At 40.8% G+C, this 14,547-nt stretch overlaps 2 protein-coding genes across 3 annotated transcripts in view; both read left to right on the forward strand.

The window, feature by feature from the left end:
* The first annotated feature begins 2,338 nt into the window (after positions 1-2,338).
* hsf5 (heat shock transcription factor family member 5) lies at positions 2,339-6,185 on the forward strand. 2 transcript variants are annotated; one of them, XM_042008532.1, is made up of 6 exons: positions 2,339-2,497; positions 2,923-3,414; positions 3,525-3,851; positions 4,482-4,567; positions 4,708-5,028; positions 5,290-6,185. In XM_042008532.1, exons 2-6 carry the CDS (start codon positions 2,937-2,939, stop codon positions 5,365-5,367), a joined length of 1,290 nt encoding a protein of 429 aa, XP_041864466.1. In that variant the 5' UTR covers positions 2,339-2,497; positions 2,923-2,936; the 3' UTR covers positions 5,368-6,185. The 2 variants fall into 2 exon arrangements, with proteins under 2 accessions (XP_041864466.1, XP_041864467.1); XM_042008533.1 differs by having other exon boundaries at positions 2,339-2,452.
* Positions 6,186-6,659: 474 nt separating this feature from the next.
* The window catches only part of LOC121654895 (E3 ubiquitin-protein ligase RNF43), an 89,696-nt gene continuing 81,808 nt past the window's right edge, over positions 6,660-14,547 (forward strand). The window contains exon 1 of the mRNA XM_042009251.1: positions 6,660-8,120. Within this exon, the coding sequence (XP_041865185.1) occupies positions 7,905-8,120 (216 nt within the window). The 5' untranslated portion in view covers positions 6,660-7,904. The remainder of the gene's footprint in view (positions 8,121-14,547) is intronic.

Below are 14,547 nucleotides of genomic sequence, written 5' to 3' on the forward strand. Positions count from 1 at the left end.
TGTACTCTGCCAAAAATCCCTACTCTCCCACGACTTCTTGGAGCCACCGTGTGTTTATATCACTACTGGTCACAGCATGTAGCGTAACTGGATGATACGATGATCATGAAGGGGTCTTGGCTTTAGACAAGCTCTAGCTATTGTAGTTTTTATTTTAAGGCAGTTAAACAGGATTATGCTGTAAAAGAACAACCAGGTGAACACCTGACTAGAGTTCAGTACCAACTTATTTATGACGAAACAAACATATTTCATTTGAAGCTCCCACATCATTGCTTTGATTTCCAACCTGTTATATTCATCCATTAAAACCAATTTAATTGTGACTCAAATGTTGTGAAGAAATTAACTTCAAAAAGGATTTTTTTAAAAACTATTATTACTATTTATTTTAATTGGGACACCACAGCCATTTTGTCTTTGCTACAGTGATGTTCTGGAACAATGATTCCTGGTATACCGTATTCACTTATTTAGCTCCTTTCATACTAATACAATGAGGAGCAAACTGGCCATACTGGCTAAGAAAGGATGAGTTTGTAGAACATGTACTGAAAACACATTAAGGTCAGAATGTTTTTCTTACATTGATCCGGTCATAATGGAAGAATGATGAATCGTGGGGCACCCCGTCCACTTCGGCCGTCTCCATGTTTGTGTTTGGTTGTTTATGATAATTCACCAGCCTCCCCAGTGAGCCATCCTCACTGGAAGCGTCGATGCTGCAGGAATCACAAACAGCTCGTTGGAAATGTTCACAAAAATGATGCTTCAGAAAAACAAGACATAACATCTGAACATGTGATAAAAATGTAGATACTGACCAATAATCAGCTTCTTTGTGAGTGAAAATATACATGTGCTCATTCATTTTTGTTCCAAAGTTCCCAGAGGCTCCCTATTTAAATAACTTTCCTCTGTATTCCAGAATGAATGAGCCTTTTGAAATGGAACCTTTAGCAAACACTCCTCGGCCTTAAAAAGAAAAAATGCTGTTTAAATATTTTAAACAAGAACAAGACTAATTTCCTACCATATGTCAAGCAGTGTTATCTTCATAAATCAAACTAGCCAACTGAGCCTCTCCTGTCACAACACATAAAATCTGTCTCATCTTTCAACATCATGCAGAAAATGCAGCAATTAAACCTGCAGATCTGCAGGACTACAAACAACCTGCATGAGATCAGACGGCAAATAGAGGAAGACTTTCAGAAACAGTTCAAGGGGCGTATAGCAGGAAGTAAGGAGTATGTCAGGCCAGTGTCTCCATGACAACCTGGACCTGAACATCTCTAAAACCAAGGTGTTTGTTCTGCTCTGCTGCTGCACGTGTTGCACTGTGCTTCTGATTTGCAGATGCATTACGAATATGGTTACAGCTTAGATGTTGGCAAACGTGCCGACTCCCACAGTGGTTCCTTCGGCACCTCTTTAACAACTCTGTGTACGTTTTTTATGACATAGCTCGTCTCTTTGATTCAGATTTGGATGATTTGGATTTCTTGGATATGTCCACATGATTCCAGCCGTAAGCACGTTGGTGCTGTTAGTGGTACATGATATACAGGTTACGCCTGCTGGACTGAGATATATCTGCAGGCATTCGGTCTTTTCTCTGAGAATCACCAGTACGTTCAGTAGATTTCCCTTTTCCTTCCTTTTTTCTTGCAGCTGTATTAATACAGAATATGGTACAGTATACAGCGATGACACCTAGCTAGACATCTAGACTTCTGTCTTCTGTTGTGTTGATAGTGTGTCATATAAAAAGCAACATGCCATTTGACCTTGAGGAACACTGCTGCCTTCTACTGACTGGTGCCATTCTGATCAGAATTCAAGATTTATCTTTGAAACTTATACCTCGGTTCTTATCCTGTCTTTGTAAACAAAAGTTTCCACAACAGTCCCCAGGACACAGCGATTACTTTAAATCTTCTGATGATAGTATATAGGCAAGCCAAGTTTATTTGTATAGCACATTTAATGTACAAGACAATTCAAAGTGCTTTAAATGAAACATTAAAAGCATTACAGCAGGGTGCAGGAAGCAATAACACGTGCAATAAAAACAAACTTTCTAACAAATAACATGAATTAAATAAACAATAGAAAGAAAAATAGATAAAATGAAACAAAGTTCCAGTGCGAGGAACTAACAGTTGTTTTTATAATAGGCAGCAAATAGTATATTTTTTAACCCTGATTTAAAACTGCTGAGTTTCAGAAGACCTGCACTTTTCTGGGAGTTTGTTCCACGTTTGAGGAGCATAAAAGTCAGTTTCAACATAAAAAAAAATCTGGCTCAATAAAAGGCATCATCGATTATCTCTCATGGGGAATAATAAGACGGAATTCTGTCAGTTGTACTGTGAGGAAAACGTCGGGCCTTTAACGGTGCGACAGTAACGGTGCGCCGCAGTTAACGGTTCCAACTGCGGCGATCCAGGTACGTTCAAGGTGGTCATTTGGTGCTTACCGTCAGATGTACAGAGTAAGAACAAAACAATTATATGCACCCTTCAATAAGATTAAAGCACGATTTTTAATTGATCTTGTTTTAATATTAATTCCCGAGCATTTGATTGTGGATCAGTTGTATATGCTAATGTTGAAGATAGCTAAGCTAGCTCGTTAACTGTAGAAGAAATCTGTATGTTCTGCGATTAGTATTCATAGTGATTGTTCAATGTCAGCATTTTATTTGACAATTTTAATATTCATAGTTGAATTTTTAAGAAAAATGTGGGCTACATCTACTTATTAGTTATATTTATGGACTTTGTCGAGCACTTTTTCCTCAAGTGTGAAACCAGGTTAGAGAGCGACTCTGTAGAGGAAGCGTTATTACAGCTAAGTTAGCATGATGCTACCAAAGTATGTGAAGCTGCACCTAAAACAGGACCTTTCTCTTAACAGCTGCAGAGACAAGCATGGATGGTTCTGAGAAATCACTCCCTGACACCATTAACCCCAATAATTTCCCTGCCAAACTGTGGCTGCTGGTAAACAACCCGACCATCAAAGCCATCGACTGGGACAGCCGCGGCGAGGCCATCGTCATCGATCAGAAGCTGTTTGAGAAACAGATCCTGTCCCCCAACAGCGTAAACTCAAACGAAACTTTCTTCAAAACCACTAATTTCTCAAGTTTCGTACGTCAGCTTAATCTGTACGGCTTTAGGAAAGGCGAGCTAGCTATGAGCGATGAAACAGCAGTATACAGTGGGACGTTTCATTATTTTTACAACCCAAACTTTCAGCGAGACCACCCAGAACTTGTCTCGAGCCTTAGGAGGCTCACTGTGGACAATAAAGCTAAGATTAAAGCTGGTCTGGAGGTCAACTGTCGGCTTCAGAATCATTACCAGAAATTACATGGAGGAGGTGATACCAAGGATCTAAAAAGAAGTACGTCAGCTTTCTCTATTTCATATGAATAAATATTTCAGTCAGAGCATCCTGCAGAAGTCACACAGAAGTGCTTTCTAACAGGTGATGTTATGCTGTGTTTGTTGCAGGAAGCACATCTCCTCTCAACCCCACACATCAGGATTCACCTCATCCATGTCATCCTAATAAATTCCACGTCACCAAAGTACACAGTGGAACCCCAGTCCCACCTCAACACCTGAGTAGGGGTCATGGTGCAGCCCTCTCTCCTAACATCTTTCCTGCAGCCAAAGGAATACCAGCGTCTTTAAGCCAGTACTACACTGTAGCAGCCACAACCTCCAATGTCATGCACATTCAGCAGGGTTTGCCTACCCATTCAAGCAATGGAAATCCAAATTTCACCAGTTTTAATTCTCCGACTACCCCGCATCAGCCTGGCTACTACCCCTCAGGTAAGAATGAGTTGTGGGTGGATTAGGTTAGAAACCAGCCTCGTAAGCAGAGCTGGAGTGGGACCAATTTTCTGCCTAGAAGTTTCATATCCAAGCCTAATCCGGTTCTTTTTGATTCAGAATGAAGTGAACAAGTTAAAAAGGCTTAACATCCTGAAACTTTTTAAGTGTTGTTTTACATCACTTTTTATCATTATCATTATCTTTTCTTTTTTTGCACCTTGAACAGCGCTTTCTGTGCATTTTCCCCATTTCAGAACATTTGTGTCACTACAACAGCAATTCCAAGCTGGAGTCCAACGGTATGGTGTCTACCACCTTTTAAAACTTGTGAAGCCTCTGTCCTCTATTGGAATCCAGTGTCACAAATGTATAGACTGAAATGTGTATATGTCAGGCAGATTGGTTGTCAAAGCAGCATTTCTTTTTAACTATAACACCAGCAGTAAAAGCTGCCTGTCTGGGTTGCTGCTTGGCCTCTCTGGCTCTGCTTCTGTACTGAAATGTCTTTACAGGAATCTGCTGTATGTCTTCATTTAATATTATTTGAGTGTTAAATGCAAATATGCAGGAAAAATGCTTAATTTGATGATTTAAAATTTATTCTGATTTATTTTGTTACTCTTGAAGTTTGCCGTTGCTGCCATCCAAACCTTGTGTCGCCACATATAGTAGGTCTTCAAAAAGGGTGGTTTTCTCCCCAAAGTTTTTACCAGGTTGGTACATAGCAGTGCTTTTGCTGTATTTATTTAATTTTTTTATATACAAGTGACTGGTCACTACAAATCATTTATATTAAGAATAAATGTATATTAAACATGTTCTATCTCTAAATAATTATTTTTGTCTATTTTAGGGAGGGTACCCTGTGAAGTTGTTTGAAGACAACCAGGAATTACAACGGGAGGAAAACCAGGAGGGGAAAAAACGTGACATTAACTTGGATGCAATTTTTCAGATTGCAGATGAGGTGATGCAAACGTCCTCTAATACCTGTCTGGTTAAAGTTGAGACCCCTGAGAAAAAGGTCCCAGTGTTTGGGATTGCCTCCAACTCTAGTAATGCAGCAGTGTTTGAAAACAGTGGAAGAAACACCAAACCTGTCCAAGTGTTGAGCAGTTGTCCTGTAACCACACAGTCACAGGAAGTGGAGTCAGTGACTTCAGAGCTATATGAGGTAAGCATCTACATCCAACACATCCTGAAGGGACTGAACATCTTTTTTTATTAAGGAGAGAAAGATTAAAAATCAAACCATATGTTAAAAAAATTTGGAAAGAATGGCTTATTGAGGTGTAGCATCTCATGTTGTGGGGTTTAATGAAAACGTGAGGTCTGGCAAACAGCATCATTTCTGCAGAACGCGTATTTCTATGTTTGAAAGTGTGCAACAGAACATTACATTATTTCCTGTGATCTTTCTCTGTGTCGTGGCAAGGTTACCACTGATCAAGTAAATGATGAAATCATAAGTGTTGAGATCAGTTACAACGGCAGTGACACCAGTCAGGATTAAACAGCACAGGAAGTACACCAGGTCAGTAGGAAAGAGATGACTGAACCTTTTACGGAGGATATTCAGAGTCAAGCTAGTGGAGGGAAAGTGTTTCCATGTTTTTTTTTTTGGCAAGCTCTCACCAATGACTTTATCTACCATCAGCCACATCTTTAATTTAAATCTGAGTCTGTGGATTTGTTGGCATGTTCTCACCATCTGATGTTAAGTTCTCACAGTAATTGATGCTGGAAAATTGATCGATTTGTTCTAATACAAATTTAATTTATTTTATTTTATTTTTTGCCAAAGTAGTAGAATATTGTACTTTTTCAATTGTACAGTTGTGTTTGTCTTTATATGCAAAGAGTTTAGATATTTAATAATTTAAAGTATTTTTTTTCTCTTGTACACTGAATTGTTTGTACATCTGTACATTTTAAAAAACATATAGTAGGCTTTATGTATTCTTTTTAAACAGTATTCTTTCATGTCTTTTGGTATTTAGTTTATTTTAACTCAAGCTTCTCCATTTTAATATGCATTTTTAAAATATGTAAAACAGAACAGTGCTGTGCATTGTAACAAGCTTGTGTAAAGTACATTTCTAAATATAAGCTTTTAAAATTGTGTTTAAAAAACAATTACCCAAATGTAGTTTTGCTTTGTTTCCTTTGAGGTGCTGTGCAGGTGATGGTGGTTTTTAACCCACCTTTTTATTTTTCACTGCATCTCCTCATGGTGTAACTCTTTTTAAAAACTTGTAAAAACCTGTATCTGTCATTTTGCTTAGAGAACTTGGACAAAGCACCGATATTATTAAAATGAACTAGAATTAGCAACTGATGGTTTATTTCTGTGTAATTCATGACAAACGTCCCGGGTGTTCTGTGGACACTAGGTGGCGCCATTCTCATATTTCTGATGAGTAGCTCCGCCCTCGACGTCTTCGCAACGCTGCCTTCAGGTACCACTCGGAAATTGCTTATTCACCAACAGATTAATTTTATAAACATTAAAAAAAATCTCCTTATACTTTTTATTGGCATTGGCACATAGACCATTTTTAATAATTATTTTTAGATTAGATGCAACTTTTTTTTAAATTGTAACTTTATTGTAACCGAGCGGATAATATAACAGTAACAACATGTAATAGTTGTATCATAAACTATTTACATAGTTTAACTTTATTTAATTTACTATATTTAATTTTTTAAATTATTTTTTTGTCAGTGAAGTATTGATAAAATCGTTATCTCCGTTGGCACCTGAAGGCAGCACGACAGCGAGCAGGTAGAGTGACAATGAGATCCCAGGGGAGCGACAGAGAGTCCGGGAAATAAACTTTTGGGACGATGTCATAACTGTACACTCTGTCTCTCCACACTATCAACTTTAAATGAAGACTGTGGACTCTGGACCACTGTTATTTCGCACTTTCTTGCAGCGTTTTTCCCCCTGTACTCGCTTATAATTTTGATAAACAATTCATCTCGGGATCTCAGGAGGATCGTCTCTAATTTTCCCACTGTGCAGCGGAGGCTCTGAAATCTGGAAAAAGCCAGTCTCTTTGGGTTTGGAATAAGTTTTAAATGAGGACCGACTGAAAAAACTGCATTGATACTAGTTTACAGAAGCCGCTAGTGTTTGGGACCTGGTTTAATTACAGAGTTATAAGTGAAGTGAGACGACGGTCCGTTTGCTTTGGTTAATAATTATATAGAATTTAAGAGTTTCTTCTAGGATATTTTTCGCAATTCCACGGTTGTTAAAAAAGGAAGAAAGAGAAAGAAAAATCTTGCACAACTTTTCGGCACCGCATTGATCCCGCAGCATGCCTGATATCTGCGGCGGCAACCTGTAGCCCAGGCTTTGAAGTTCAAGTCGTCGTTCCGCAGAGTTTTTGGTGGATTTATCCAGAACATGTGGCGCCCATGGGACGGACTCTGTTCTAACACTTTATAAGCTTGATTTTGGTCTCAAAAACGTGTTTAAAAGATACAGCGAGTGGCGTGCACTGTCATTAAACACATACACTGAGCAAGACCTGTCCAGGAAAGGAAGGATACAGCAGTTCAGGCTGAACGCAAACACACTGAAAATGGGGACATCAGTTGTCTGTCGGATGGAGAACAGACTTCTGGAAATCAGTGCACACTTTAGGTTCTAAGAACACGGATCGTCTTCATGGTGCATCGATGCAGGCAGAGCTCCACCACCCACACTAATGACACTGGATACAAGTTCATTAGAGCTCGTTGTATCATGGAAGATATCCGCTTTCTGGCTCCACATGCATTCCTACAACCTGCAGTTTGATTATTAACTGGTGCTGAATGGAAGTTTTAGGACGCTCAAGTCGGAGTTGCGATGGCAAGCGTCCAGATTTAAAAGTTTGGAATTTATCTGTTCAGCTGTAGTAATCGAAGCCAGAAAAAAGAGGTGAAACTTACACAAAGAACTTTAAATATTTTGAACGCTTTGTTTATCCGCGGTGCCTGCCTGCTTTGAAGTCCAACCATGTGCGGCCGAGCACCGCCGCTACAGCCGAGGCCATGACCGTCCCTCAGCGGAGCCTGTCCGGGCTCTGGGTGCTCATGGCGGCCCTGCAGCTGGTGCTGGGCCAGCAGGTCCTGGAGCACGAGCGGCCGGCCCTCCGAGCGGTCATCAAGGTGACACTGGTAAAGCACGAGCCGACGGGAAAGCCATTCATTTTGGAAGGAGAGTTCGTGGGAGGAAGTGCCGGCAAAGCGGAGGGAAAACTAATGCAGGTAAGGTGTCATTAAAAACTACATGGTGAGACCTGATCATGCTTCCCACTTATCCCCAAAAACAGTCCACCTTGGCACCTAAAGCAGATCAATTTAAGAGTTTCTGCTGGCGACCACATGAGTGGCACATTGTAAAGTGGGAATGACAGCTTTATCATGAACACACTTATCCTGATCGGATGAAAAATCCTGTAAATGGTTTCATGTCTTGGGGACCCTTCAAAAGTCAAAACTCATTGGTTAAGTGAGGTCCATGTAAAAGAAAGAAAGAAAAAAGACACGAGTTCGACTTAAAACACTCACCACTCCGTTACTGTGGAGTAATTTTTAGGCCCACTGCACCTGCATTCACCTCTGGTAATGATATCAGCACCTGTGTTAGTATCTAAGTGACTGTGTTGAGTTAATGTGAGCAGATCACCAAGTCACACTTTCCACTGAGTACACGATGACAGAAATTCTTAGTCCGTTTAACAATAGTAATAACTGTGTTGATAAGCTTGGTTTGTTTTGATTATATTTTGAGGTACTTCTGGAAAAACATGCTGACTGAAGTTTGCCAACATTTATAGGTGTATCTTGTTTAACATGACAACTTTGATTTGCCGTAACTATTTTTGGAATCTAAAACTCATGCTGTGCAGTTAATATCAAGGTGTGGTCAAAGACTTTTTAAGTACCAGTTGATCATGTTGAGACCCATGTAAGCTGCCCCCCCCCCCCCCCCCCCCCCCCTCCAACAAACACACACACACACACACAATTAAAAAAAAATGGCATTAGCCATTTAAATGTGAAATATGTGGTCCATTCAGTGCGCATATTTAGGATTCATGAGTGGATTAAGGCCTTAAAGCTCAGCTGTGTCAAGTTATTTACTGTCTCCTAAGAAACTGGACGACAGATATGAGGTACTGCAAGATCTTGTCTCTCCTCACTCACCAGGTGTCTGGAGAGTGTGTGAATAGTGAGCCCAGATGCCTCAGTTTGCCATAATTGATAAGGCTTTACATGGCTTGGTCATGGAGAAAGCCCGCATTAGACATGGTGAAAAGCTTCTGCTGTTTTCCTTCTGCTTTAAGCTGATCTGACTTTACTGTTTCTGTGTGGGATGTTGACAACATGTTACGGATGCATATCTCCACACGCTGCTGAGATCAAAGCCACTTCCAGTTCTCTGGGATTTCCAACTTTCTTTAAGTCTCTCCAATACAAAAAAACCTTGCGGTCTTTGAGTGATGGGGTTTGATAGAGGATAAATACAAGTTATGATCTAATATTTCCCAAAAGGTGTGAAAGAAGGTGTCACATTTAAGTTGATAATTCTTATTCAGCTGTCAGAATGATGGTTGCCTGATTCCCTCTTTTTTGCTTCAAAGTCACTCCCTCAGTACCCCTACTGTTTTGTTATGTTTTCTTGTTTGCATAAATCAGATCATTGACTGTGGTTCTGTCCAAGACAAGGAGGTTATGTAGTATTTGTGGCAGACCCTCTATTCCAAAGCTGTTCTCACAGTGCATAGAGGTGGTGTCATCCTGCAGGATGCTCTATGCTCTTTGTTGCAGTGTAGGCCTGTTCAAACAGGTCTCTTTTTTTTGCCTCTGCAGGCAGCTTTATGGTTCCACTTTATGCTGTTGTCTTCCACTGGATGAAGAGGATGAAGGCCAGGAAGTTCCATGGATAGATTGTGCAGTCTCTGTCCTAGTTTCTGCTCTCTTCCCTGTTTTAGCACATAAACAAAAGAGAAATTGATCAATACATGTTCATATAAATGTTAATTCCTGCAGAAATTCTTGGCTGGCATGCTCGAGAAGTTTTAACAGCTCTGAGCTACACCGATACCCATCAACAAACTTTAGATTATCTCCTGGTTGTAGTCAGTTTTCACTTGTAAAGTGAGGCAGTGTCCTCTTTTAATTGTCACATCCTGTGCTGATCATGCTGGCTAACATGAGTGGGACAAATTCCGACTGCTTGGGATAAAAGGAGTTCACAGTTTTCTTCAGTGTATCCAAATCATGAGACTTTACTTTGGTACGTATCTCCCTCTGATCTATTAAACTGTGATTTCCCTGGAAGTGTGCCCTGTCCTCTGAATGAACAAGTTCATTGGAACACTAGCTGGGGTCTGGCCAGCAGTATTTGGACAAATACAAGTACTGAGGAATTTTGACTCTCTCTCCCTTCCAAAATGAAGCTTAGTGATCAGTGGAGAAGTCTGAAGGCTTCTCAGATAATGCCAAACCTTGGGAGGATTGTTGCTGAACCTTCCTCAGGTCTCCATTGAGAAAAAGAGATGGAGTTTATAAATCCTCTTAACGTCCACAGAGCCCAATTATAGAACATCATTAAAGCTCCACCTATTTCCACTTAAAGCCATCTTGACTTTCTTTTCTTCCTTTTCAGCATTGTGTTTTTTGGGTCTTTGTTCTTTGAGTTGTTGTATTGACCTGCTAGAGCTCCCTAAGATACATCAGCTATAATTAAGGCCGGCCGTTGACCGAACACCAGTTAACTCTGCACCACTTCACATTCTTTTGTTTCCCCTCTCTGTGTCCCAAAAGGTACTGAAAGCCTCCTAGTCTCTCTCTTTTGCTCTCTCTCTCTGTCCACCACCCCGGAGCCCTCACCCATTCGAGGCTGCTATCTGAGCACACCCCTTTCCCTCAACCCTCAGCACAAGTCGTTTGGGAACAAGGGATGGGAGGGCGGAGGGGGTGCTGAGGGAAAACATCAAAGTGTGTCCAGTTCCGAACGTGAGCTGAGATGATTAAAAGCTGAGATTGTTTACACTGCACTTCCCATATGGGCCCTCTCCTCCCCCTCCCTGTAGATTTCCTGTCCATACTTCCTATCTCCCTGGATGAGATAACAGCAGGTCCAGGGCTCCTCAGAGCCCGTTGCTGCTCTACATTTGCAGGGGGTGTAGCCTTACATAGTTTAACTCCTGATGGTGGCATCACATGCATGCAGATCAAAATTATATAAATTCTTCCAGGGTTAAAAAATTTGTTTTAAAATGAAGTCTCTGTCATAATATTAGGGTCAAGTTGTTTACTTTTAATCTGGGACAAAGGACTTCACACTTTTACTTTGATTTCCACCAATTGTTTGCTTGTATCTGGATAAAACTTGAGGTGTTGACCCCCTACATTTAGCAAACAGATTCATCCTCGTGCATCTTGTTCTCATACGGTGACAGTAAAGAGGCTCGCTCTGATTTTTTTTTTTTTTTTTTTTTTTTGCAGGAGTTGATATTGACACCATATGAGACTTCAACCTAAACAGTAGAATCAGGTCCCCTGAATTCATCCCATCTGCCTCTTGGTAACACCAGCAGTTACAAGAAGTTATGAATAAATTCGCCAAAAGCTCCCAATTTCCCCCGCTTTGCCACTGTGCATGTTGAAAAGATTCTTTTCTTTTTTCTGTGATTAGCTGCTGTTTATGTGGAAAGGGTGCAGCCTCTAACATGAGAAACACACTCAATATTATACAGGGATTATTTATAGCCCATTATTTTATCTACTTAGAAAGATCTTCTGTCAAGATGTAATTGTCCTGCTTTTTCTTCCATATACTCATCAGTTCTGCTGGCCCGCCATCGCTTTGCTACCACCTCCTTCCTCCAGTGAGACTGCAGCTCTTATGTTGCCTCTGGCTCCTGCCTTGAATAGACCCCTACGTGTGTCCAGGCAATCAGACAAACTGTGGACTAATGGTTTCTCCTGAGCAGGGATCTGACAAAGCTAAGGGCCTGCAACACAGGAAACAGGGGCTACTGCAGTCCTGTCCACCCTCTTCCACACTAGATGGTTGTTTAGATGGATTCTAGGGCACGGGAAAGGGGGGAGAGGCAGGTAGGGGAAACATGGCAGATCTCTTCATCCTGCAGGCTCCCTTCTTTTTTAGTCATTAGACCAGGTCTGGAATTTTTGAATGTTATACAACACATTCTTCTCTCCCTTTCATAGCTCTCCTCATGCAAATAACCAGGAAAGGTCTCTGTTTCTTTGGTGAACACCATCACACACTTCTAAAAAAAAAAAAAAAAAAATCTAAATTTTTCCTTCAATTACATAATTTTTTTATTCATTTTTTATACACCAATGTAAAGTGTGCAGACACAGACTGTGTGACTACAGATCAGCTAATTACTTCACTACAGGATAAAGAAGAAACAAACTTTTACCAAGGCTCCACATCAGTTGCAGTGGAGAAAGATAAGTCACCGCCGTTCATTCTCCTTCGACGGCAGTGTACCTGACAGGGCCAGGCGGGCCAAGGGTGCTTTCAGGGTCAGCAGCATTCAATTATGTACCATGTCCAGGGTTAAACAGCGGAGAATACCTCAGAATTTTTGCGTTCTCAGTGAGAAACGTAACGTGAACGACCTTTCTGAATGTGTCCTGACAGCTCAGGTCAGCTGCAGCACCTGTCTCTTTCCAGTTGAAACCGATCCACTGGGAGTACAGAGGCCTGCTGATCCATAGCGGGTGTGGAGGCCAAGCTGTCCCCTCCCCCGAGGATCAAGGCCAGATTTACAGAAATTTACAAAGAACCATGTTGCAACAGATGACAATTGTACCACACAGCAGAGGAATTCAATTCAAATAGCACATTTAAAAACAACTTGAGTTGACTACCGTGCTTCACAATAACAACTGCAATCACAGATACAAATGATTACAAACAAGAAAAACAAGCCAACATCTACTCCATTTAGCTAGTCTTGAAGGCCGGAGAGAAAAGGTGTGTTTTCAGTCCAGACTTAAGCTCTTGTAAAGACTGAGAAGACCTGACAGAGGGAGGCTGTTCCACAGTCTGGGCCCTGCCACAGACTGGCTTTAGGGACAGCCAACAGGAGCCGGTCAGCTGACCTCAGGGCTCAGTGCTCTTGAAAACAATCAACAATACTTTAAATTTCACATGAAAGCAGACAGGGAGCCAGTCTAAGGTGCTCAAAAAGTTGATGTGCTCAAGCCTCTTTGTTTGAATCAGTGGGCGGGCTGCAGCATTTTGTAAACTGTGTAGGCGCTGCAGAGAGTTCTGGTCCAACCCAACAAAGCATTACAAAAATCCAAGCACAAGGTTACAAATGCATGGACTGCTCTTTCAACATCAGCCTGAGGAAGATAGGATTTAATTTTGGCTAGAATCCTCAGCTAAAGGAAGCTGGCCTTGGTGATAGTGCTGATGTGTTTGTCAAATTTAAACAAAGGACCAACCGCCACCCCCAAGTTCTTCACAAGAGGACGGCAACAGGAGGACAGAGGACCAATCACATTGTCATGTGCACGCAGGGGGGTCCGACAAATAAATCTAAGTTTTATTTTATATTTTTATTTATTTATGTGCTACTGGTGGGAAAAGTTTGGCAGTGTCAGTTTTATTTCCTCCCCTAAGTGAAAAGTTGTCAGTGCTGTGATGGGCTGATTGCTAGTCAGACACATTTAATTAGTTCATCATTCCAAAGTGTGAGCACTTCAGGAAGGAATCTAGGAAGGGATATAAGAGTCATCATATTCACCCTATGGTTAGGCTATATAAAACTAAGAGAAATTGCATGAAAAACAAAAATATCTCTGCAGGCTTCAGCATGTTAAATGCTAAAGTTCATAATAGTACAATTAGAAGTGTTGCAATAGAAAGCCTCCTCTTTATAAAAATTATGGTGTCATGGTTCAGGTTCACAAAGCTGCATCTGAGTTCTGGAACAATGTCCTTTGGACAAAACAAAACCAACACAGAGATGTTTGGTAATCATGCACGGCACTACATTTGTGAGATACCTTGAAGTCAGCATTGCAGAGTTGACTGTGACCTCCTCCTTCTCTGTATTCTAGAGTTAAATTTGAGGCCATCTGACAGCTAAAGCTTGGCACAAGCTTGGACCCAAACTGGGTCATGTAACAGGACAATGATCCCAACCACACCAGCAAATCTAAAAAAAAAAGAATAAAAGGTGTTGCAATGGTCCAGTCAAAGTCCAGACCTGATTAAAATGCTGCAGCGGGACTTGAAGAGAGAAACAGATGCTTCAAAGCTCAGTGATCTAAAGCTACGTTGTAGAGAAGAGTGGACCTAAGTTCGGTTTAGTTTTGTTTAGAACTGAAAGAGGGCTTATTTTCTATTGTCACATGAATGTATCTGCCCGAGGGTTGCATCATTATTACAATTATGGGCTTTTTAATTTTTTTTTATTTTTTATTATTGTGTCCAAAAAGCCATGCCAGGGCTGCATAAGCCTGCAGGATAAAACAAGTTCATACAGGCTTGATAAGCTTATGCAGCCTCATAAAAAGCAATGAAGGTGAGAAATAAAGAGAAATTTAATAATATTTTTTAACCATCACTTTCTATTAATTACTGTCAGAAAATGTACAGTGTAAGCAGATAATAAACACTAGCAGCCCAGTCAAGATG

This window comes from Melanotaenia boesemani, chromosome 15 (genome assembly GCF_017639745.1).
Source record: "Melanotaenia boesemani isolate fMelBoe1 chromosome 15, fMelBoe1.pri, whole genome shotgun sequence".
Lineage (NCBI taxonomy): Eukaryota > Metazoa > Chordata > Actinopteri > Atheriniformes > Melanotaeniidae > Melanotaenia > Melanotaenia boesemani.

Coding starts and splice junctions, on each gene's coding strand:
- hsf5 (XM_042008532.1), top strand. CDS start 2,937: ATGGATGGTTCTGAGAAATCACTCCCTGACACCATTAACCCCAATAAT. Junction 3,415..3,524: donor TACCAAGGATCTAAAAAGAA/GTACGTCAGCTT, acceptor TGTTTGTTGCAG/GAAGCACATCTCCTCTCAAC. Junction 3,852..4,481: donor GCCTGGCTACTACCCCTCAG/GTAAGAATGAGT, acceptor TTACTCTTGAAG/TTTGCCGTTGCTGCCATCCA.